Here is a 25,544-nt window from a genome sequence, read left to right as displayed (position 1 = left end):
CATATGAGGTTTCCTGCCTCGTGGGCAGATGGGAGAGGCCCAGGGTTTGGGAAGAACCTAGAAGGAGACTTTTTGTTTTTTCTTGCACCTGTAAGGCCTTCAAAGGGGACACCTGTAGGGGGCAGGAGCCAGCTGGCAGAAAGCCCCCACTAGGGAGGGCTGTGAAGACTGAAGTCTTGCAGACCCAGGGGGAAGACAATGACCTGATGATGGTGAGATTGTTTTGGCTTTTTAAGCTTTGTTAATAAACCCCTGAGAAGGAAACTGGAACTGTGCTGTTTAGAGCATAATTTCACCTTCGCCGGCTAGTGGCTCAGCCCACCAGTGTACACACTTGAGCACTTTTTTCAGAAAGAAGAATGAGTAATGACTATTTTACCCTGCTTTCCCTGTAGACCTCTTTAAGGAAATGCAAGAAGTATTTAATTAAGTGTTTACCTGCGGGAAGGTACTTTGTACCTTTTTATCTTTGTTTGTTATATTAAACTTCTATATGTTCGTTTTTGGTTTTTTCCCCAGATTTTGTAACCACTGGAGAAGACAGGTCACTTAGGATCTGGAAACGAGGGGAATGTGCTCAGATAATCAGACTTCCAGCTCAGTCTGTTTGGAGCTGCTGTGTGTTAGACAATGGTGACATCGTGGCTGGCACAAGGTATCCAGACTTCACTCTGTCTGTATAATATGTAGTGAGCTACATTTGCAAAGCACTTTGTCAAACTGATTATATGCATCATTGTGTGTGGGAGAAGTGCCTTGCTCCAGGATAACATTTCTTATTTTGGAGGAAGTTTTATATTTTCTTCGTTTCAGTAGAACACTTATACTATTCTGAGAATGTCAGAAGAAATGGTGCCTTGGAAATGTGGCTGGTTTTTAAAGTTCAGTACCATGGATAGGCTAGCAGTTATTCTGTACCAAAGTCCATTTGATAGAAGTATGCTGCCTCAAGGCACCTCTGCTCTTTGTCTGCTTATTTCTTTGTGATAGAACGCCAGCATGAGAACCGAATCTTTTGTATAGCAGATACTGATTTTTAGCCTATTAGAATTAACAAATGACATAAATTCATATTAGAAATAACTTTTATTCCATACCAGGAACATAACCACTTTGACATATCAGATGATGGAGATTACATTTTTAAATGTGTTTTATTTCTCCGCATTCAGCGATGGGATTATCAGAGTATTTACAGAGTCTTTGGAGCGGACAGCGAGTGCTGAGGAGATTCAAGCTTTTGAAAATGAACTTTCCCAAGCAACTATTGACCCTAAAACTAGTGATTTGGGAGACATTAATGCTGATGATCTTCCTGGAAGAGAACATCTGAAAGAACCTGGTAAATTCTTCAGTTTCTATTGCATTAAAAAACAAACAAACAATAAACCTTGGTTTTGTATTATAAGGAGCTTAATCTCTCCTGGAGATGGAGAAGGCTTTGATGATCACTTAAATTTGTGTTCTTTAACAAAAAAATTAATTTCATTCTTCTGTGTTCACTAGTATTATGGAGGCTCTGTTATGCCTCTAATAAAATATTTTGTTTCTGAGGGTTTAATTGATATTCTTCTATCTCTTCCTAGAAATAGAACAGATTACATTTATGATGAGCCTTTAATAGCTTTATTATGCACCAGTGCAGTAGTTTTTGTTTAGCAATGTGACTCAGTAAGGGACAACTTGATGTGGCATTGTTTTCCAAAAAAAGAAAAAATAGTTACAAAACAAACTTAACCCTTTCATAGAATCACAGAATCATAGAATATCAGGGTTGGAAGGGACCCCTGAAGGTCATCTAGTCCAACCCCCTGCTCGAAGCAGGACCAATTCCCTGTTAAATCATCCCAGCCAGGGCTTTGTCAAGCCTGACCTTAAAAACTTCCAAGGAAGGAGATTCCACCACCTCCCTAGGCAACGCATTCCAGTGTTTCACCACCCTCTTAGTGAAAAAGTTTTTCCTAATATCCAATCTAAACCTCCCCCACTGCAACTTGAGGCCATTACTCCTCGTTCTGTCATCTGCTACCATTGAGAACAGTCTAGAGCCATCCTCTTTGGAACCCCCTTTCAGGTAGTTGAAAGCAGCTATCAAATCCCCCCTCATTCTTCTCTTCTGCAGGCTAAACAATCCCAGCTCCCTCAGCCTCTCCTCATAAGTCATGTGTTCTAGACCCCTAATCATTTTTGTTGCCCTTCGCTGGACTCTCTCCAATTTATCCACATCCTTCTTGTAGTGTAGGGCCCAAAACTGGACACAGTACTCCAGATGAGGCCTCACCAATGTCGAATAGAGGGGGACGATCACGTCCCTCGATCTGCTCGCTATGCCCCTACTTATACATCCCAAAATGCCATTGGCCTTCTTGGCAACAAGGGCACACTGCTGACTCATATCCAGCTTCTCGTCCACTGTCACCCCTAGGTCCTTTTCCGCAGAACTGCTGCCTAGCCATTCGGTCCCTAGTCTGTAGCGGTGCATTGGATTCTTCCGTCCTAAGTGCAGGACCCTGCACTTATCCTTATTGAACCTCATCAGATTTCTTTTGGCCCAATCCTCCAATTTGTCTAGGTCCTTCTGTATCCTATCCCTCCCCTCCAGCGTATCTACCACTCCTCCCAGTTTAGTATCGTCCGCAAATTTCAAACCCATGAATGTTGAAATAAAACTGTCTTAATTGCATCAAAATTTTATCGTAAATTTACTTAATTCAGAATGAGGATCTCCATAAGAAAAGAACGGAGCCAAGTGAAATGAAAGGAAGCAGTGATAATTTGGATAGCTCTTAAGCAGAAAGATGGTTTTGGTTTTTTGTTTTGGTTTTTTTTCCAGTCAGAAGGCAAAACCTGTGCCAAATATGAAGGTTTGTGTACTTGGAAACATTATTTCTCATTGGAAGCTGCTTCACTATCTTATTTCTCTCTAGCTATATAGTGTCTTTTTTTTTTAAATTATTTCAAGGAACAAGAGAGGGGCAGACACGACTAATTAAAGATAATGGGAAAGTTGAAGCCTACCAGTGGAGTGTTAGTGAAGGGAGGTGGATCAAGATTGGTGAAGTGGTTGGCTCGTCTGGAGCCACACAGCAATCATCTGGAAGGGTTTTATTTGAAGGAAAGGTATGTAAAGTTTTCTTAGATCATTGTATTGATGTTCTAGTAACTCTTCATACAAAAAAACCCCACATTACTCCAGTCATTGTTTGGAATAAACTTTTTAAAATAAGTTGGGTACTTGTCATTACTTCATTATAGATCCTAGGTCTAACAAACAGCAGAACTGTTAGATACTGTAGTTGCCTATAGTATGTACCTTAATATTTCTGAAATGCATTTGCTGGAGCAAACTAGCTGATGTGGAAAACTACATACACTCTAGGCAGTATTTAATTTACTATTCGGGATTGAGTTCTCATTCATTTATAGCTTATTGTTAATGTCTCATTAGATTTTGATTATCTTGTGGCCTGCTTTTCAGTACCTGCAATTTCTGTTGACTTCAGTGAGAGTTGTAGTTGTATGTCTGAAAAAGTCACTAGTTTGTCATGCTACATATGTATACATACATACATTCGAGACTGCATTTTATCGTGCCTCTGATCTATTCTAACCTCTACAGATTCTGTAGATGGCCAAACTTGTTCACAAGAATTGATGTGATGTGTCTGCTTAATTATTTTTAGTATTAATTTGTCTCTAAAAGCCACGCACACAAGTGTGATTTCAGTTTTCCTATCCTTTGCCCCTTTCAAAAGGAACATCTCTGCACTCTAAGGGAAACTGTAGCTTCCATTCATGGTAAAATTTACTAATCTAGCCCACGTTTGTTTTTTAACTGTGTCCAGTATTGTCTAAAATAAAATATTTAGACAAACAGTCAGCATAGGAGAGTAGTATATTTTACTTTTTAATGAAGTCTGATAACAAGGATATTCATGTTTTCAAAACCAGAAATCTTAGTCTGGCATCATTTGCCTGTACTGTTCTTACAGTCCACATTTGATGTATCTGTAGATAAAGATGTTGACACCTTTTTGACTTATTTCCACTTAAAGGAATATGATTATGTTTTCACTATTGATGTGAATGAAAATGGGCCTTCCTACAAATTGCCATATAACATCAGTGATGATCCCTGGCTGACTGCGTACAATTTCCTGCAGAAGAATGATCTAAATGCCATGTTTCTGGATCAGGTGGCCAAGTTTATTATAGACAACACCAAAGGGCAAACGCTGGGGAATACAGACACTGGATTTTCAGATCCCTTTACAGGTAAAAGAAAAAATCCTTACAGGTAACTATCACTGGTGGACACTTTAAGATTTCAGATGTTAATATCTTTCTGAATGAAAACTGCGAACTATAAGGTGCATGTTCTTTTCTGTCTGCAGCGTACAACATATTTTTATATAGTTGGCATGGTCACAAATATGGGACATCAGTTTAGCAGAATGCTGGGAAAGCATTCTGTATATTACCATGCAAATATGAGCCCACTAAGATTCCAAATTCAATATCCAGTACTTGCATAGCAAGACACTGATTTACCGTGGGGCTTTGCCTGATCTAGCTTCTGTACTTGAATTGACTTCCTCTATATTTTGTTTAATTGTTACTAGTTTAACTGCTGTGTTGGGTTTGCATTTTTTTGTTAAATTGAATCTTCAACAAAAAATTACTCCATTTACTCTTTAATTTTCTTTTTATAATCCATAATAGGAACACAGCTTTTCAAAGCAGCATAACTTTTTTTTACCTTAAATTTAAAAACTCAGGGATCGTAGTACAATTTTCTTTTTGCTTTAGTGTTTTAAAAACAAATCTCTAGTCTGAATAGAAATGTTAAGACTTGTATATTTCAGTTACAAGTTCTATTGAGATTGAAACATTCTCCTGCAATGTATTCAGCATTTTGCTAGTTCATAATCCAGTTGCATCTAATTTTCATAAACTGTTGAAATAACTAATAAGAACATACACATGCAGTTCATTCCTTGGGGTTGGAGAGAAACCCCACTTGACAGATATTAGTGTTTCTGTTTACTTAGACCTAAAGAGAAGTTCTCTGTAAGCACTAAGTTAGTCTAATAAAAGACATTACCTCACCCAGTTTGTCTTTTGAAAGTCTCTAGAAAGTACTCAGATGGTAATGAACAAGGTGTAAGAACCTAAATAGGATAGACTAGTATGTGTATTTCCCAATCCCATTGAAGAACAAGAAGTAAAATGCATACATGGTGGGAATTTATTGATTTTAATAAGGTGGTGGTAGTAGTAGCAAGGAAACTTTTTTTTTAAAATTTTACTTTAAAAATAAATTAAATTTTTAACCTATTTGTCTTTTTTTAAATGTGTGGAGCTGACTTCTTGAGAGTAGTCAAACTCAATGAACAGACATAATTTTGTATGCAAGACTTTTAATATCTTCCTTTTGGAGATACATTACAAATCTGGTAAATCTCAGTCTAAATGGAATGATTTTAACCCAAGAATGCCTTAATTTTGCAACATAAATGGTTGATTTGGCAATTTGCTAGGAAGCTGAAGGTCACAACAAATGTGTAGAAATGTACACCTTTTTTAAATGAAAAAAAAAAAGTGCTCAGTTGTCTTGGCTAGATGACTAGAAAGTGTGTGTGTGTCTAATTTTCTTTAGAAACAAAAACCCCCTGCAAAACATCTTTATCATCCCACAGTTAAGGGTTATTAAGGCACAAACTGAATTCAGCCTCATTTTGAGCCACTTTGCTATCTGAAGAGTGACCAGTGCAGAGACTAATGGGTTTCAGTAGAAATTATCATCAGCATAAGAGAATAAACTGGCTTTCCTTTTCTTACTACTTCACAGGCAGTGGTCGCTATGTTCCAGGCTCTTCATCTGGGTCCAATGCTGTACCTGCACCAGATCCATTCACAGGTATTACATAACTTGATTTTTGTTCTGATGCCTCTGGCAGGCATCAAAAAGTGGGTTTTTATCCTATTTAGGCCCAACCAATGGCCAACGAAGAGCAGTAAATTTCTACCCATCCCTTCATTTTGGGGGCCACAATCTTGATCAGATTGACTCCTCTTGACTCAGATTGACCAGACTGACTCTCTGCTGTGATAATCCACTGTGAGGAGAAGTGATATGAGGCTCCCTCCTCCACCTCACAGAGTTCAGTTTGTCCTCTACAATGTACCACCACTCCAGTTGCAGAGGAAACAAGGTGCTTAACCCTCATACTTGCTAAACTTTTGTTAAGTCACTTGGCCAACTAGGAGTTGGGTTTTTTCTGTAGAATTTTACACTTCAGTATCTTCTTACTACTCTGGTTTTATCTGAGTGACCTGTCTTAATGTAATAGTATAGAACACTTTCAGATTAACAGGATTGTGACCACAACTGTTGGTGTGAGGATAAGACAATCACTTGGAACTTGAGAAGGATCAGTTTGGCTTGTATTTTTTAATTTCTAGTTTTGTGCTAGAAGAAACAGGACATAGCTAGCATACCACAGTGTAGCACAATCCTCAAACTGCGTGAAATGCTGAGGATAACTTTTTTAGTTAATTAAAAATAACATTTTTACTTTAAGGGGTATACAGATATTGTGACTGTGTGATATAATTTCATCAATAATGGAAAAAACTAGTTATCCTTTTACTGCCTTGGAGTGGTATACATTAATGTAATCCCTCAATTGCCATCTTTTAGGTGCTGGTCGCTATGTCCCTGGTTCTGCATCAAATGTGTTAGCTCCTTTAAGTGGAGTAGTTGATCCATTTACTGGTAAGGACTTCATCTTGCAAATAAATTGGTTATGCTTATCTTTCACTTCAGTTTCTCTTTTAACACTATAAGATTATGCTTGAGATGAGATTTTTATATTAAATTCAATTGTTTTCAAAGCTGTAGTAAAAGGAAGCCTGTTCACCCTTTGAAATGATTGGAAAAATGGAAGACATTTTTCATCTTTTGTATTCCTCTATTCTGTGCTCCAGTGGGAATGGTAGAGTGAAACATCAAAGTATGTGGTGTTTAATCTGCCCCTTAAAGGAATATAAGGGTGACTGTCTCTCTTAGTATGTTAAATAGGTTTCCGCTCATACAGATGGTGTCTGTGGTACCAACCAGAGTATAGTCAGTTTTAAATGGCTAAGTGAATTCTACTAAGTGAGTTGATTCTTTTCAGATGTAATTCTAGCAAATAAATCACAGGTAATAGATCAAATCTGATAATTCATTGTTAAGATAGAGGAAATTGCCTTTCCAAAGAAATCTCTCAAACTTCAATTCCAAATAATGTAGGTGTAGCCCAGGCAGACCACCTTACATTAGCCTCTTTATTGTGAATATGACACCGTGAAGATAAAGGGATGTTTTGTTTTATTTTTTTATTAAAATGTGGACTGTCCATACTCGTGTGTCAAATATGATATCTACTCTCCAATTCTAAGTATTATTTTGAGGAGATATGTGGGTTTTAATACATAGGAAGTCAGACTAGATGTTCACAATTATCCCTTCTGATCTTGGAATATTTGAACCAATGAAAAGTTTGTGAACTGAATGATGTTTGTTTGGATTACAGTGAAATCCTAGTTATGCACTTGCTATTGTGTAGGAAAGCATTTGGAAAAAATCCAGTTATGAATTAATTATGTTTATAGTTATGGCCTTTTGGGTTTGTAACCATTGTAAGCACTAATGGCATAACTATTGACAAATTGCAGGAGCAACAAATATAGAAATATATAGCCAGCAAGTTTAACTTTCTGAAAGGAAGTTACTACTTGTTATCAAACACTATTCTCTGTTGAATTTCTAATATCATCTTTACCTTGTGTAGGAAGAGGTGCTTATCAAGCAACCGATGCTAACGCTGAAAATATTTATTTTCCAAAGAAGGAAGCTGTCACTTTTGACCAGGCCAACCCCACACAAATATTGGGTGAGTTTTTGTGTGCGTGTGTGTGGTTTTTTAAAAATTCTTAAATCTAATTTTGGTTAAACTAATTCTCCACTCTTTCTCAACCCCTCCAAGAAGCTACATTATTTTTACCACCTCTCCAACCTTCTAGTCCTGCACAATGGATCTTTGTCACAGCTCCAGCCAGACCTACAATATGGAAGGGTATTTGAAAATCCAGACCATGGGGAATTGGGAGTCTAGACTGAATTTCACAAGGGACTAATTTTTTTTTATATAAAATATATACTTTGTTCTCCCTGTAATACAAATCTTGCATGCCTATTCTTGCTCTTTTTGGGGATTTTGCTCACTGAATTGGTGAATCTGAGTGATACAAGTCTTGCTCCCCCTGTTGCAATAAAACTCCACAATGCTCCCAGCCCTTGCTGGCTTCAGGAGGACATCCTTTGATTTGGAATGTATAGCCAGGGCTTGAAAAATTCACCCAGTATGCTGGGTAGTCATGTCCTCTGTGCTGTTACACAGTCATGTCCCCTGCACTTTCCTAGACCAAGTCCAAAGGGGACAGTCTTCTCATCTAGCCTGACATCCTGTGTAACCCACGAAGTAAAACAGTCATGTACACCAGGGGTTCTCAACCTTTTTCTTTCTGAGGCCCCCCAACATGCTATTAAAAACTCCACAGCTCACCTGTGCCACAACTGGTTTTCTGAATATAAAAGCCAGGGCCGGAATTAGGGAGTAGCAAGCAGGGCAGTTGCATGGCCCAATGCCACAGGGGCCCCCGCAAAGCTAAGTTGCTCAGGCTTTGGCTTCAGCCCCAGGTGGCAGGGCTCCAGGCTTCAGCCCCATGTGGTGGGGCTTCAGTTTTCTGCCAGGGGCCCCAGCAAGTCTAACACTGGCCCTACTTGGAGGACCCTCTGAAACATGCTCACGGCCCCCCAGGGGGCCTTGGACTCCAGTTGAGAACAACTGGTGTACAGTATTTAATTGTAATTTACAGTGAACAAACTTTCTATTGAATTCATTTAAATGTACCTTGCTTTTGTTAGACTTTTCCTTTTCTGCCTTGACTCCACTCTCTTTGCTGTAGTAGATCATAGTGTTTGTTTTCACTGTCACTTTACTTTTCTTACTCTCCCTCGACCCTCCCTCCCCCTTTATCGTTCGCTATTTCGTTCTGTTTCCTCCCCTATGTTTTCTGTCTCGTCTGTCCCCAAAATCTCTTCCCTTTTTTTTTTGTCTGTATTTTCTGTACCTAGGGAGTCCTATAAAACTGTACTTGATATGATAGTAACTCAAAATGAGATAGGTGCTATACACATTTACGGGATGACATAATCCTACCTTAAAGAGCTTATGAAAGTGAAATGATGCATAAATGTGGGTGGGAAGGAGAGATTTTACGATCACCCTTTCCCCATCTTCCCACCTTATGGGGCTTGAAAATGTACCAAATACCCAATAGCCAGAGGACTGAACTAAAATAAAGTGTCCCACTGTCCAGGGCTAACATGCCTATAACCTTACCCCAGCTGCTTGGAAAATGAAGAGTGGTGGGATTACTACCAGGGTGCTGTCCTTTGACCACCTCCTGGGGTTCTGTATTTTGTACTCAGTACTAGAAAATATCTGATCAGTGTGAACTCCAAACCCAGACTGCTAGAGGGTAGAGAGCAGTGGCGCTGGAACATTTTTAGTAGTGGGGGTGCTGAAAGCCAGCCCCTTACCCCTGTCTGCCCCCCCGTCCCACCCCGAGGCTGGGAGCAGGGCTGTGTCTCTGGGAGCAGGGGACCCAGATGGGGTAAAGGGGCCGAGGCCACAGCTGGGGGCAGGCATGGGGCCAGGAGCGGAGCCCTGAGCAGGGTCCGACAGCCAGGACTCCATGTGCGGGGCCAAGCGCAGAGCCCTGGTTGGGTGTGGGGTCACGGGGGCCTCAGGAGTGGAGGCCTGGGAGCAGGGTTGGGGCTGGCAGCTAGGACCTGAGCCCCAGGTGAGATGAGGGGTTAGGGAGCAGAGTGCAGGCGGAGGGCCAGGAGCAGGGCATAGGCAGGGGAAACACCCCCAGTTTTATGCACAGAACCAGTGGCTGGAGCGCGGGGCCAGCAGCCCTACATAAAACCTGGGGGTGCTGCAGTACCCCCCACACCACTACTTCACACGCCAATGGTAGAGAGAGAACATTCTTCCTCAAACTCTATAAGCTGCGGATTGCTTGAGTGGTGGTCTCTGCTAATCCCATGCCTTCATTTGTGGGGAGTTCTCTCTAGTAAATAGCTGCAGTCCTGCCTCTGCTATTACTCCTAGATTTTCCCTATATGATGGAGAATGAAACTGACTAATTTTTGCCAGTTTAATTGCTGCCCATAGGGTTTCCAGTAATAGCTGTGAGAACTGAAATTTGCAACCACAAGGGCTAGAATTTTTTTTTTTTTATGAAAGCATAGATTCTGCAAACGTTGATATCACTCACCCAGGAAAGTTTTTCCTACTAGCCCTCTGTGAGTGAATTGTTCAAACAATAAGAGTATGGAACTCGGGAGCTAGAGCCCCCAACTACAAATTTAGTGTAGTTTTTTGTTTGTTTGTTTGTTTGTTTTCTCAAGAAAGACTCTCAACTAGTCCTTCCAGGACTTCCCATTGATTGTCCTCTATAAATTTGACAAGAAAGGGTAGAGGTAGTTGAAGTGGTACTCCTGCTTCTAATTTTCTTTAGAACTGGAATTTGTGACCTTTAGAAGGCGTATGTGCATCAGTGAATCAAACTTTGTGGCAAGCTGTAAAATTTTGGAATATATTATATATATTATAAACATTTTGTTCTTAAATTAGTTTGTTATGCTAATTTTAGTTTCAAAGGTTTTTTGAATGATAAGGTGATTAGATGTTCCATGGCACTTAACAAGGAAGTATACATATTAAGATGATTTCAGTTGTTTCCAAGCACATCTTGACTTAGTTTAACTTTGAATTACCCAGCCTTCCCATACTTTACCTACCCTGATGATCAAAAGATAAGGGGGAAAAAATACAGCTATAAACACTCAAAACTAATTTGTGGTGATATGATCCTTTACCACTGTCAGCTGACATGTTTCAGTATCATAGATATGAGTTCAAAATCTCTCCCCCCTATTTTAAAACACTTTGTTGCAAATTTTCAAAAGCAGATAGTGTTATGTACTTCTGTAACCAGCTCTTTCTTGAACATTCTTGAGTCTAATATCAAGTCTCTTAATGAGAAATTCAAAATGATAAAGTATGAACTAATATTATTGATGTATTTTTATAACTTAATCTTAGGAAGTCCAGACTTCTCTGAGACAAGATTATGCCAGAGATAATGTTGTTCATTCAATATTGTGGCTAGAGCAGGGAATCAAGGATCTAAATTTTGGGATTGTACCTCAGCTTTGCTGCTGACTTGCTGGGTGATCTTGGAAATGATGATTGTGAAAAATAGCCATTTGTGAAAAACTGAATTTGAAAGGTGGTGAAGTCAAGCAAAATAATTTCTGTGCAAAAAATCTACAGAAGAAAAGTTGTGAAAATAGTAGGGGGCTCGATGTTTCTAAAATGTTTTGAGATTCTCTGGAAAGTGCTTTGTAAGTATTTCAGGTGGTGAAAATCTACTGGCACAGACTAACCTTTTGGGGTTTTTTGGTTGCACAGGCAAACTAAAGGAACTTAATGGAAGCACACCTGAAGAACAAAAGCTAACGGAAGATGATCTGATACTCCTAGAAAAATTACTCTTTGTAACATGTAATACCTCTGCAGAAACACCAACAGCACAACAACTTCAAACTTTGTGGAAAGCAATTAACTGGCCAGAAGGTATGAAATAAACACATTATATGGATGGGCAGGAGATAATTGGGAAGCTCCTCTTCATCTATCTCTTCCTTTGAGTTGTACCTCCACAATGTATCTGTTCCCTCAAAATATTCATCCATAGTTATTTGAGGAAGGAAAGTAATTAACTTTGTATTATGGTGCCTTAGATTTTTCCATGATTGTTTCACTTAAAAGCCTGTCGTTCTGCCATTGTTTAAACCCAGATGTTCAAAAGCTACTCTGTAAACCTCCAAAACTTCACGGAATGCATCCTCTCAGGAGCTCATTGGACTAAGCTGAAACTGGCCTAACTGGAAGCGATTAGGTGTACCAGTACTTGAGTTTTGAAGTATTTCAGTTGTATTCTGCCTACAGCTGGGAAATCATAGAAGATTAGGGTTGGAAGAGACCTCAGGAGGTCATCTATTCCAACCCCCTGCTCCATGCAGGAACAACCCCAACTAAATCATCCCAGACAGGGCTTTGTCAAACTGGGCCTTAAAAATCTCTAAAGATGGAGATTCCACCTCCCTAGGTAACCCATTTCTGTGCTTCACCACCCTCCTAGTGAAATACATTTTTTCCTAATATCCAACCTAGGTCTCCCCCACTGCAATTTGAGACCATTGCTCCTTGTTCTGTCATCTGCCACCACTGAGAACAGCTCCATCCTCTTTGGAACCCCCCTTCAGGTAGTTGAAAGTTGCTATCTAATCCCCCCTCATTCTTCTCTTCTGCAGACTAAATAAGCCCAGTTCCCTCAGCCTCTCCTCATAAGTCATATGCCCCAGCCACCTAATCATTTTCATTGCCCTCCACTGGACTGTCTTCAATTTATCCACATACTTTCTGTGGTTGGGGGGGCCCAAAACTGGACGTGATACTCCAGATGTGGCCTCACCAGTGCCGAATAGAGGGGAATAATCACTTCCCTCGATCTGCTGGCAGTACTCCTACTAAGGCAGCCCAATATGCTGTTAGCCTTCTTGGCAACAAGGATACACGGTTGACTCATATCCAACTTCTTGTCACTGTAATCCCCAGGTCCTTTTCTGCAGAACTGCCGTTTAGCCAGTCGGGCCCCAGCCTGTAGTGGTGCATGGCATTCTTCCGTCATAAGTGCAGGACTCTGCACTTGTCCGTGTTGAACCTCATCAGATTTCTTTTGCCCAATCCTCCAATTTGTCTAGGTCACTCTGGACCCTATCCCTACCCTCCAGCATATCTACATCTCCCGCAAGTTTAGTGTATTCCACGAACTTGCTGAAGGTGCAATCCATCCCATCATCCAGATCATTAATGAAGATGCTGAACAAAACCAGACCCAGGTTCGACCCCTGGGGCACTCTGCTTGATACTGGCTGCCAACTAGACATCAAGCCGTTGAGCCCAACGATCTAGCCAGCTTTCTATCCACCTTAGTCCATTCATCCAATCCATACTTTAACTTGCTGGCAAGAATACTGTAGGAGACTGTATCAGAAGCTTTACTAAAATCAAGGTATATCACGTCCACTGCTTTTCCCATATCCACAGAGCCAGTTATCTCATCATAGAAGGCAATCAGGTTGGTCAGGGATGACTTGCCTTTGGTGAATCCATGTTGACTGTTCCTGATCACCTTCCTCTCCTCCAAGTGCTTCAGAATGGATTCCTTGAGGACCTGCTCCATGATTTTTCTGGAGACTGAGGTGAGGCTGTAGTTTCCCCAGATTCTCCTTCCCTTTTTTAAAGATGGGCACTATATTTGCCTTCTTCCAATTGTCTGGGACCTCCCCTGATCACCATGAGTTTTCAGAGATAATGGCCAATGGCTCTGCAATCACATCATCCAACTCCCTCAGCACCCTCGGATGCATTGCATCCGGCCCCATAGACTTGTGCATGTCCAGCTTTTCTAAATAGTCCTTGACCTGTTCTTTCACCACTGAGCGCTGCTCACCTCCCTCCCAGTACAGCAGTTTGGGAGCTGACCTTGTCTGAAGACCAAGGCAGGAAACATTGAGTACTTCAGCTTTTTCCACATCCTCTGTCGCTAGGTTGCCTCCCCCATTCAGTAAAGGTCCCATGCTTTCCCTGATCACCTTCTTGTTGCTAATATGCCTGTAGAAACCCTTCTTGTTACCCTTCACATCCCTTGCTAGCTGCAACTCCAGTTGTGCTTTGGCCTTCCTGATTACACCCCTGCATGCTCGAGCAATATTTTTATACTTCTCCCTAATCATCTGTCCAAGCTTCCACTTCTTGTAAGCTTCCTTTTTGTGCTGAAGCTCACAGAAAAATTTTCTGTTAAGACAGGCTAGTCACCCACCATATTTGCTATTCTTTCTGCACATCGGGATTGTTTGTTCCTGTGCCCTCAATAAGGCTTCTTTAAAATACAGCCCAGCTGTCCTGGACTGCTTTTCCCAGGGGATCCTGCCCATCACTTCCCTGAGGGAGTCAGTCTGCTCTTCTGAAGTCCAGGGTCTGTATTCTGCTGCTCTCCTTTCTTCCTTTTGTCAGAATCCTGAAGTCGACCATCTTATGGTCACTGCTGCCCAGGTTGCCACCCACTTGTACTTCCTCTACCAATTCTTCCCTGTTTGTGAGCAGCAGATCAAGAGGAGCACGGGCCGTAGTTGGTTCCTCCAGCACTTGCCCCAGGAAGTTGTCCCCAACGCTCTCTAAAAACTTCCGGAATTGTCTGTGCACTGCTGTATTGCTTTCCTAGCAGATGTCAGGGTGATTGAAGTCCCCCAGGAGAACCAGGGCCTGTGATCTGGAAACTTCTTTTAGTTGTCCGAAGAAAGCCTCATCTAGCTCATCCTCCTGGTCTGGTGGTCTATAGCAGACACCCACCACAACATCACCCTTGTTGCTCACCTATAAACTTAACCCAGAGACTCTCAACAGACTTTTCTCCAGTTTCATACTGGAGCTCTGAGCAATCATACTGCTCTTTTACATACAGTGCAGTTCCTCCACCTTTTCTCCCCTGCCTGTCTTTCCTGAACAACTTATACCCATCCATGACAGTGCTCCAGTCATGTGAGTTACCCCACCAAGTCTCTGTTATTCCAATCACATCATAGTTCCTTGACTGTGCCAGAACTTCCAGTTCTTCCTGCTTGTTTCCCAGGCTTCTTGCGTTCATGTACCGGCACATAGGATAACTAGCCGATTGCCCTACTTTCTCAGTGTGAATCAGGAGGCCTTCCCTGTTGCACCCTCCTCCTTGTGTTTCCTCTCGGTATCCCACTTACCTCAGGGCTTAGGTCTCCATCCCCTGGCAAACCTAGTTTAAAGCCCTCCTCACTAGATTAGCAAGCCTGCCTGCAAATATGGTCTTCCCTCTCTTCGTTAGGTGGATCCCATCTCTTCCTAGCAATCCTTCCCGGAACAACATTCCATGGTCAAAGAATCCAAAGCCCTCTTTCCGACACCACCTGTGTAACCACGCATTTACTTCCACAATACGATGGTCCCTACCTGGGCCTTGTCCTTCAACAGGGAGGATAAACAAGAACAAGACTTGCATCTCAAACTCCTTTATCCTTCTTCCTAGAGCCACGTAATCTGCAGTGACCCGCTCAAGGTCATTCTTGGCAGTATCATTGGCTCCCGCGTGGAGAAGTAGTAAAGGGTAGTGGTCCAAGTACTTGATCAGTCTTGGCAGACACTCCGTCACATCCTGAATTCTAGCTCCAGGCAAGCAGCACACTTCTTGAGTTTCCTGGTCTGGACGGAAGATGGATAACTCCATTCCCCCTTAGGAGGGAGTCCCCGACCACCACCACCCATCTCCTCCTCTTGGGAATGGTGGTCCCACCCCACCCCCTCCCATCCTTAGGACAATGCAACCCATGCTTTCCGGTCGATTGGGGTCTCCTGATCCCTTCCCTCAGATGACTCTTCTAAACCATTCTCCACAGTAGTACCTGTGCAGAGAGCCTGAAAACAGTTTCTTTCTTCTATCTGCATTGGGGGTACTTGGGTTCTCCTCTTTCTTCTTCTGGAGGTCACATGCTGCCAATTTTCTTCCATGTTCTGCACTTCCCTCTGATTCTTCAGCATGCTGTGCCTGCAGTACCAAACGCTGACTTCTGTCCAGAAAGTCTTCATTTTCTCTGCTGCAACGCAGGGTCGATACTTGGGTCTCTAGTCCTTTAATCTTCTCTTCCAATATGGAGACCAGCTTGCACTTGTACAGAAGTCGTTTCTATCCTCTGGGAGAAAGACAAACATGGCACATCCTGTGCCGGTCGCAACAGCTGATCGCTCGCTATCCATATTGTCTTCCTTCTAAGAGCCTCTTCAGATGTTGTATTTACTGCTCACAGAAGCCTGAAAGGCAAAAGCTCTGTGGGAAATCTCCACAGGCAAACTGCCTGTTTGCTTCTCTTCTGTTCGCAGCTCATTCAGTTCACAATTGTTTGCTTTTTTTTTAATAAGGCTGCTGGCTCAAAGCAGTTGCCCAGGCTCAAAACCGTCCCTCCAATCAACCACTCAAGGCCCACCTGGAACAAAGGACTCCCAATTCACACTTTTCAAACAACCAGCCACACGGTCAAACAGTGCCTGCAACTAGCACCAGCCAAACAAATGGTCACAGCAGACAGACACTCGGATATTCACCACACCAACTCACAACACAGCCCCCCAATGCAGCACTCACCATAGCGGATGGTGGCTCTTTAGTCAGGTTGAGATTTATAGCCTGTGTAAATCAATTGGGTGAACTGAGTCTGTTGAACTCGGAGGAAACTGAATTTAAAATTAACCTTATATCAAACTAATGCAACGTTTTAAGTAGAAAACTAACTTTTTTTAAACAAATCACATTTAAGAGATTTAATATGGATTTTTGTACATTAGATAAAAAGTTGTGAAACATAGCAGTGAACCATACTACAATCTCCCACATCTCTGTAGACCAGTGCTGACACCTACATGTTTCTAGTGCTTTTACGGGTGTACAGTCTCTTCATTCCAAAGAGCCTGGATGCCTGTAAAAACAGGTGCATGTGAAGAGGAGGACCAGGTGCAGCTGATGGTAAAAAAGCCCTGCTGCTAAAAAGGAAAAATAGGATCCATCAGTGGGACTGGAGCTGTCAGCCACCAGAGAGGGAAGAATGTCCAGAGGAAGATGGAATTGGTCAGCATATCCAGGAAATTAACTGCCTGGACTTCTTAGTACCTTAGACATCTTGTTCAGGGAAGTGGGGGTGCAGGGGAGTGTGTCTGAGGGAGTGGAGGAGATTTGGGGGCAGGAAAGCATGTATAGGAGAGGAAAAGGAACAGAATAGATGGTTTGGGGAAACTAAAATGGAGATCAGTAGTTGACAGCACAATTAAAGGGACTGTGCCAACTTAAAAATCAAATTTCTGCCTGAAATCTTTCACCAACTGTTACAAATAACACCCAAGATTATCCTTACAGCCTACAAGGGTGGAAAAAATCTCCTTTTAAAGTTGTATATTTCTATATAGTCTGTTTCAGTATTGTCAGTTTCCCTTGTTCAGTGTCTGCTGTTTTTTGTTTTCAAGTGGTTCTGTAGCCACAGATATTTTTATGTGAGCTAGGAGGCAGGTGTAGTACCTGAAACTATTCATATTGTAAGCTTACTTTAGAAATACAAACTAGGATTCAAGTTGATGGCATCCTTTCCATTTTTCAAATTGGATAAAACACATAGTGTGGGCAGCTGAAAATACACTAAATATTTTCCTTTTCCATGTAAACAGTTGCTGTAGTGGTCACAAAGACTGTTATGAGATCTGGAATGGGAAGTTGCCCATGATATGCTTGCTATTTAGATGTGGGCTACATTGAAAAAAGTTGACAACACCTGTGAAACAACTGTGTTGCATATGAAGTATCTGTCTTCTCAGTGTTGTCAGACTGAATTCTTTGGACATGATAGTTTACTAGTATCTTGGAAGCACTGTGACTGTCTCTGAAGTTAATACCCATGGCAGTAAAGTTTCTCTGGTAGACATCTGAAACTTTTTGTACAATTGGGGCTGTGTACACAATTTTCGTTTTGATATGAATTTCTGAATATTTGAGTACTTGTGGATTAGGCAGTTGTGATCTATCTGAATCTTAATTGTTCTCTGTATGTTCCTTTGTATAGTAGTACTCCTTTCAAAAGCAGGAGTAAAGATCTGCACATATAAGGAAAGTTCTCCAGAGTTCTTACACAGATATTGCATTGTTTGTAATACATTAAAATATTTTTCTTGTCTCTTAGATATTGTCTTTCCAGCATTAGACATTCTTCGATTGTCTATCAGGCATCCCAGCGTGAATGAGAATTTCTGCAGTGAAAAGGATAGCATACGATTCAGCAGCCATCTCCTAAAATTTCTGAGCCGTAATGGAAAACAGGCAAACCAGTTACTGGCACTTAGAACTCTTTGCAATTGTTTTGTCAGCCAGGCAGGCCAGAGGCTCATGATGTCACAGAGGGACACAATAATGTCACATGCAATAGAACTGAAATTGGGCAGCAATAAGAACATTCACATCGCACTGGCCACGTTGACGTTGAACTATGCTGTTTGGTTACATAAAGTTAATAACATTGAGGGAAAAGCTCAGTGTTTGTCAGTAATCAGCACAGTCATAGAAGTTGTTCAAGACCTTGAAGCCATTTTTAGACTGCTTGTGGCTCTTGGGACATTAATCAGTGACGATACAAATGCTGTGCAATTAGCCAAGTCTCTAGGAGTTGACTCTCAAATTAAAAAATATGCCTCTGTATCAGAACCAGCTAAAGTAAGCAAATGCTGTAGGTTTGTCCTTAATCTGCTGTAACTTTTTTTAGCACTTGGGCACCTAGGAATATAGCGAAATAATGTTGGGTTTTTTTGTTTGTTTGTTTTTTTCCTTTCATATTTTACATGACTGAATATAACTGAAAAAATACTGTGGGAGAATTTCAAATTTGATGAAGATCTAACTTGTCATGAGTGGAACAACCTAATAAACTTTTGCACTGATTGTAAATTATGTTTTACTGTCTGGGATACATGAGACGCTGGTATGAACTATACTGTCTTGAGTGATGAGCTCATTAAATATGTCAGGCTAAACAGGGTCAAACCAGGTCTGTACTTGGAAGGAAACATAGGAGGGGAAAAAAACAAGGAAACAAAGGAAGTTGTTGATTCAGTATGTGTCAGTCTCTTTAGAATCAGCACTGAAAATAGTATGTCAGCATGATGCTGGGAAGCATTGTGCCTGTTGGTGGTGCTGTTTGCCAGCAGACACAAAACTAAGATTCTGATCAAATGTGACTGTTAAAGATTCGATGGTACTTGTAAAAGTTAGGATGCTGGCCAAGATCAGACCTCAAGATTAACTTTAATTACATTCTACCTCCTTAAATTTCCCTTGTAGTTTTCTTCACTTCCTTAAACTGTTGAATATGGTTTTGCTGTACATGGTTAAAAGCTGCAGCACATCAACTCCGATGAGGGAGGAAGCTCTGCTGGGCCAGGAAATGTCTTTAAGTGCCATTTAAGCTCACTCACTGAGTGATTTGGTGATAACATGAAGGTGGTCGCTTGTACGTTTGTGTAATAGTTTAAATCCCTGATGCTACAAAGGCTTACATCTTCTTTATTTTGTGCTCAGGATAGCTCCATTGACTACTTGTGCATAAAGTTCAGCAATATGTCTTTCTAGGATCAGGGTCTAAGTTCGTGAAGCTCTGTGGAATCCTTCAGAATAAAAGACTCTATTTTCATTATAAGAGTGCAATATAAAATAGCAAATGCTATAGCCAGACTTCAAGGTGGAGTGATGCAATTAAAAATAAAAACGGCTGGGGAACTGGGCTGTGCTTCTTGTCCTGCCTTTACAGTGCTCTGTTCCAAGGACTGGGAAGCACTGCTCATAAGGTCTGCAAAGCAGGCTCCTTGGCCACTTCAAATGCTACTTCCTTGTCCTGATATTGAGCCGAAGATGTTGGGTCCTCAGCATTCTGCTGAATTTTTCAGATTCCTAAATGAGTTTAGGAGCCTGGCTCAAAATCTTCTACTGAAAATCTTTGCCCTAGGCTCTTCCCTTCGTGTTTCGTATGTCCTGGGTCAAAATCAGTGTGAGGCTGTCACAGAGGGAGGGGTTGTCTAGGCATCAGAACACTGTATTGGACAACAGATTAGCCCTTCACTGTTTCACTGCCTAAAGGAAATTGTCTTGAGAAATTGCCCTCAAGGCACACTGGGAGCAAGAACAGCTTTCTTAACCTCTGAAGCTCCTTTGAAAACCCCAGTTTAAGTGCTCAGATACCACTGAATTTCCATAGGAGTTGGTTGTCTCCCTCTGGCCCTTTTTGAAAATTGTAGCCTTAAACTTTAAGCTCTTCAGGACAGCACGTAGCACAGTATTTGCAGAATCAGGTAGACAGAGAGGGACAAGGATGATAGAAACAGCCCTGGTGTCTGTTTTAGGTATTTTATATGGTCCCACATCATTTTCTAATTGCCATAGTCTTTAATGTCGTTATGCTCACAACACCACTAGGTATTAGGGCAGTGCTGTTATTCCTGTTTTACAGATGGGAAACTGAGGTACAGAGAAGAAAAATGACTTGTCCAAGCTCTCAGGAAGTCTGTAGTAGAGCATGAAAGTGAACCTGGGTCTCCTAAATCCTAGGCTAGTGCCCTAACCACTGGAACCTCTCCAGCAGCTGTGCTCCTAGGTGGTTTGGCTCAATCAGCAGTGAGTTGCTAGCTGACTTGATGTGAGACCTTAGGAAAGTCAGGTATGCAGCTGCCTAGCTCCCATTGATTTCAGTAGGTGCTAGGTGCCTAAATATCTTTGACAATCTGGGCCCTAACCTCTGTCTCACTTTCTCTGAATGTAAAATAGGGATAATAGTATCCTCCTGAGATCTTAACGTGAAAAGGGCTTATGTAGAGCTAAGTGTTATGAGACAGTTGACTCTAATCTAGGCCAGTCTTAACCAGATGCTGGATAAACCATTCAGTCATGCTGTTTAGGTTGAAAGAGATGGAAATCTAAACTTAGAGACAAACCTTGACGGGAACCTTGCAGTATTATTCCACAGAATCCCTTTTCATAATAGAATAATTGTACAGGTGCTATCTCTTCTATAAACAGTTTGGTAAGGCAGTCTGTAAGGAGGTCTGTTGTAAACATTTTGAGCGGTCTACTGCTTATTGGCTCCAACTGCATTGAGCCTCACTAAATGTTGTCACCAGTCATCAACTCAGGCACTGACTCAGTCAATACAGCTTCATCCTATATATTGCTGCATCCTATGAGTAAGGATAAGATTGTCACTGATTCTGTGACTTTATCTGACTTCTGTGACTTCTTTGGCTTCAGCTGTCTGCAGCTGAAGCTGGGGCTGGAGGCAGGACTATGTGCCCCTGCCCAGCAGCTAAAAGGAAAGGATTACGTGTGGCACCTTAGAGACTAACAAATTTATTTAAGCATAAGCTTTCGTGAGCTACAGTTCACTTCATCGGACCCCAGACCATGAGCTTCTTTGCCCTGCAGCTGGGCCTGGAGCTGGGGCTGTGGGCCCCTGCCCTGGGGCTGGGGCCAGAGCTTTGTGCTCCCCTTGCAGCTTCCTAGGGCCATGCACCCCTCTTTGGCTGCGCCCAGGGCTGTGCACCTATGGCTGGGATTGGAGCCGGGGCTGTGGGCCCCTGCCCCACAGTGCAGCCAGCTCTGGAGCCTGGCCTGCGCACCTCTCCCCTGCTGTGGCTGGTGGAGCCAGGGCTGCGCTCCCCCCTTCCATAATAGTGCTGGGGCTCAGTTTGTCAGTTCCTCCCAAATGGGACTCCAGCTGTCATTTCTCCCACCTAGCCCTGCCCCCTGGTTATTTTTAGAAAAGTCATAGACAGGACATGAGCTTCTGTGAATTTTTGTTTGTTGCCTATGACCTGTCTGATTTTTACTAAAAATAACAATGACAAAATCTTACCTGAGTTCTCTCTCTCTCTCTAAAATAATAATAAAAAAAAACCTAACCACCCTACTAACTCAAAATCTAAATGAAGTCAGTGGTGGAAGTTTCCCATTAATTCTACAAGGACTTGGTTATTTATTAAACATTATGAAAAGAAAACACTCGGCAACAAGTTGGTATGTAGATTTCTAGCAGCCCTACATTTCCAGAGCAACAAAAATGATTAAGAGGACAGATTACAAAGACTGGGACTATTCAGCTTGGAAAAGATGACTGAGGGTGAATATGATAGGTCTATAAAATGACTGGTGTGGATAAAGTGAATAGCAGAGTTTTGTTTACCCCTTCATATAGAATCAGGAGTTACCTAATGAAATTAATAGGCAGCAGCTTTAAAGCAAACAAAAGGAAGTACTTCTTCACACAGTACACGGTCAACCTGTGAAACTTCTTGTAAGGGGATGTTGTGAAGGCCAAAACTAACCTGATTTTAAAAAAGAACTAGATAAGTTCATGGAGGAGGTCCATCAGTGGTTATTAGTAGGGCTGTACCAAATTCATGGCTGTGAAAAACGTGTCACGGACCGTGAAATCTGGTCTTTTGTGTGCTTTTACCCTATACTATACAGTTTTCACTGGGGGAGACATGCGTTTCTCAAATTGGGGATCCTGACCCAAAAGGGAGTTTTGGGGAGAGGGGGATAATGGTATTGCCACCCTTACTTCTGTACTGCCTTTAGAGTTGGGCAGTCAGAGAGCAAGGGCTGTTAGCCAGGCACCCAGCTCTGAAGGCAGTATCCTGCCAGCAGCAGTGCTGAAGTAAGGGTGGCAATACCATACTATGCTACACTTCTGTGCTGCTGCCTTCAGAGCTGGGTGGCCAGAGTGGCAGCTGTTGACTGAGGGCCCAGCTCTGGAGGCAGCAGCGCAGAAGTAAGGGTGGCAAATACCATACCATGCCATCCTTACTTCTGTGCTGCTGCTGGCAGCAGTTCTGTCTTCAGAGTAGGCTCCCAGCCAGCAGCTGCCGCTCTCCAGCTCTGAAGGCAGGCAGTGCAGAGATGAGGATAGCAGTATCGCAACCCCTCCCCCCCCCCAACTTCTTTTTGGGTCAGGACAATTACAACACTGTGAAATTTCAGATTTAAATAGTTAAAACCATTAAATTTCAGTTATAGGATTTTAAAAATAAATTGACCAAAATGGACCACGAATTTGGTAGGGCCCTAGTTATTAGCTATGATGGTCAGGAATGCAAGAAACCCCATGCTCTGGGTGTCCCTAAGCCTCTAATTGCCAGATGTTGGGATTGGATGACAGGATGGTTCTCTCGATAGATGCCCTGTTCTGTTCATTCCCTTAGAAACATTTGGCATTGGCCAAAAGACAGGATATTGTGCTAGATGGAACCTTCATCTGACCCAGTATGGCCATTTTGTAGAATTTAGAATCTGTGCAGTTTTGATATGTGTTCTATTGAATTTATACGTTTATGCGTGGTGGGGTGGGGGGGAGTATTTCTAGTTTTTCTGGTTGCAAAAATAAGCTTGAAAATGTGTACCAATTGAAATAATAGCACAGTGTGTGAACTGCCTTCATTTTGATTGAGTGTTAACTCTGAAGCCTAATAGGACTTATTAGAAATTAATATAGGAGACCACCATACTATTTTAACCATAAATTCCTTTATTAAATCCAAGGCCAAATGGTATTTATGCAATTCCTCTAAATATGCCTAACAGCCTAAAAATAAGCAGTCACTACATCCAACAACAAAGTATTCATAAGCATGAGATCAAGACACTTACAAATAGGCCAGACCTAGGGAAAACCATCTAATTCTGGTGTGCTCACGATAAGGTAGGGTCTGACAAAGACCCCTCCACTTCTGAATATTTTAAACCCTTTAATAAACAAATGATATCACTGATAATTACTGACTTCAGCTAAAAACCAATTTGAGACAGGTCACCTTTATTTCCACTTTTAAGGTAGATAAGATTTACAGCCTCCTTTCTTCCTAGGTCTTTTGTCCCCTCCTTTTTGCTGACCAACAGTTTTTCCATTCTACCTTGGTTCACATAGGCTTTATTTTTAAGATAACACTGGTATTTGGGGTGGGAAGGTTTATACTGGCCTCTTTTAAGACACACTTCTTTTATCTTATTTAAAACCATATGCAGTCACCGCTATTAGTCAGAGGGCTTCTTTTTTAGAAACTTCCTCTTATCTTATTAGTTATTTTTTGAAGAAGACATCCTGTCTACTTCATTCATTCTGGCTTTACTCATTATTTTCAGGGTCGTCGTCCTTGCTAGTCAGGGCCTTTCTTTACAACACACATTTCCTTTACCAAACTTAAGCTAAATTTAATTAGTTAATTTCATATTTATCCTACATTAATCACAACCATTTACATGTCAATATTAACTCTTTTCTTATAAAAAGATCCAGGTAATGTGCTTACTCCCCCTGCAATTTTTTCTGAAGGGTGCTCTACAGAAAGAAAGAGAAGTTTTAAATATGTAAATAGTACATTCAGTTATCAGATATCAGATTGTTGTTCATCTGTGGAGTTTCCCTCCCTCTGCTAACATTACCTATGCAGGCTGCCTCAACATGATGCTTTGCCAGGAAAGTCATCCGATGAAGTGAGCTGTAGCTCACCAAAGCTTATGCTCAAATAAATTTGTTAGTCTCTAAGGTGCTACAAGTCCTCCTTTTCTTTTTGCCGATACAGACTAACAGAACCTTATCTGGCATCTTACCTAGATGATTATTCTGAAATTGTTCCAGTTTCCATATAATTGATTAAGGAACATTCTCCCACCCATCCATCTCTGCCCTTTGCAGTGCTTCCCCTGACCTTATGGCAACTCAAGTCTCTGGAGCACAATAAAGAAGTACCAAACAGTACAGTTGCAGAATTTGACTTCATCTGCTATTTGTCAGGCTACAGCACCAACTGCATCTTCACTAAAAGAAGGTGGAAAGGTGCTCGGTGAGGCAGCTGGACCTAACTTCCTTATTAAAAAGAACAGGAGGACTTGTGGCACCTTAGAGACTAACCAATTCATTTGAGCATAAGCTTTCGTAAGCTACAGCTCTGATGAAGTGAGCTGTAGCTCGCAAAAGCTTATGCTCAAATAAATTGGTTAGTCTCTAAGGTGCCACAAGTCCTCCTTTTCTTTTTGCGAATACAGACTAACACGGCTGCTACTCTGAAACCTTCCTTATTAAAGTAAGAAGGAAAATGCTGCTGGGGAACAAGCAGGCCTAGCAGTGGGACAGCCTGGAGGATATGGGACCGGACAGCCTGGAGGATATGGGACCATGCAGCCTACTGCTCTGACAAATCCCCGAATCCTTCCCCCCCCCACCCCCATCCCTCCTGCTGCCAACAACTCTCCGAGCTTCCCTCCACTCTCCTTCAGGGGATGCTCGCTTCTACACGGACCTTTGGCCTGGGAGGGCTTCTCTTTGGCGCTCGACAGCGCCACTGCACTGCACTGCACAGCGGGCTGGTGTCTCGTGCGTTGCTGTAATGGACTTTTCGGCCCCACAGCAACCCGCACGTTCTCCCAGCCGCCGGCAGCCTCCGCTCGCACACGGCCCGTCGGCCCTAGTATAGACAGCGCCTGAACCCGTGCCACGGATGCCAGGGGGCGGGCGGCTCGCAGGAAGCCCCGGGGACCCTGCGGCAGGGGACATGCCGGGCAGCCTCGGCCAGGGTCCCCCGCTGCCGGCACGTCACGAGGGGGCGGGGGAGACCACGGCACAGGAAACCGCGGCGCCTCCCAGCACCGGAAGTACTTGTAGCGGAAATCTGTCCGTCACCACTAAGCGCCGGAAG

The 25,544-nt window shown here is 42.2% G+C and overlaps 1 protein-coding gene across 2 annotated transcripts in view; it reads left to right on the top strand.

Moving 5' to 3' along the window:
- The window catches only part of PLAA (phospholipase A2 activating protein), a 28,243-nt gene extending 9,490 nt beyond the window's left edge, over positions 1–18,753 (top strand). Inside the window, exons 6-16 of one of the 2 annotated variants that reach the window (XR_013346233.1) lie at positions 520–655; positions 1,173–1,342; positions 2,963–3,120; positions 4,056–4,275; positions 5,852–5,920; positions 6,704–6,778; positions 7,839–7,940; positions 11,595–11,759; positions 12,360–12,451; positions 13,296–13,450; positions 17,996–18,120. Coding sequence is in view for 1 of the 2 variants with exons in the window: in XM_077817726.1 (XP_077673852.1) it covers positions 520–655; positions 1,173–1,342; positions 2,963–3,120; positions 4,056–4,275; positions 5,852–5,920; positions 6,704–6,778; positions 7,839–7,940; positions 11,595–11,759; positions 17,996–18,561 (1,661 nt within the window). In the remaining variant the exon portion in view is untranslated. Of the gene's footprint in view, positions 1–519; positions 656–1,172; positions 1,343–2,962; positions 3,121–4,055; positions 4,276–5,851; positions 5,921–6,703; positions 6,779–7,838; positions 7,941–11,594; positions 11,760–12,359; positions 12,452–13,295; positions 13,451–17,995 lie in introns of both variants that reach the window. The other variant, XM_077817726.1, reaches the window with a different exon arrangement.
- Positions 18,754–25,544: the final 6,791 nt, after the last annotated feature.

The sequence above is a fragment of the Eretmochelys imbricata genome, chromosome 5 (assembly GCF_965152235.1).
Source record: "Eretmochelys imbricata isolate rEreImb1 chromosome 5, rEreImb1.hap1, whole genome shotgun sequence".
Lineage (NCBI taxonomy): Eukaryota > Metazoa > Chordata > Testudines > Cheloniidae > Eretmochelys > Eretmochelys imbricata.
This window is presented reverse-complemented; position numbering and strand designations above follow the sequence as displayed.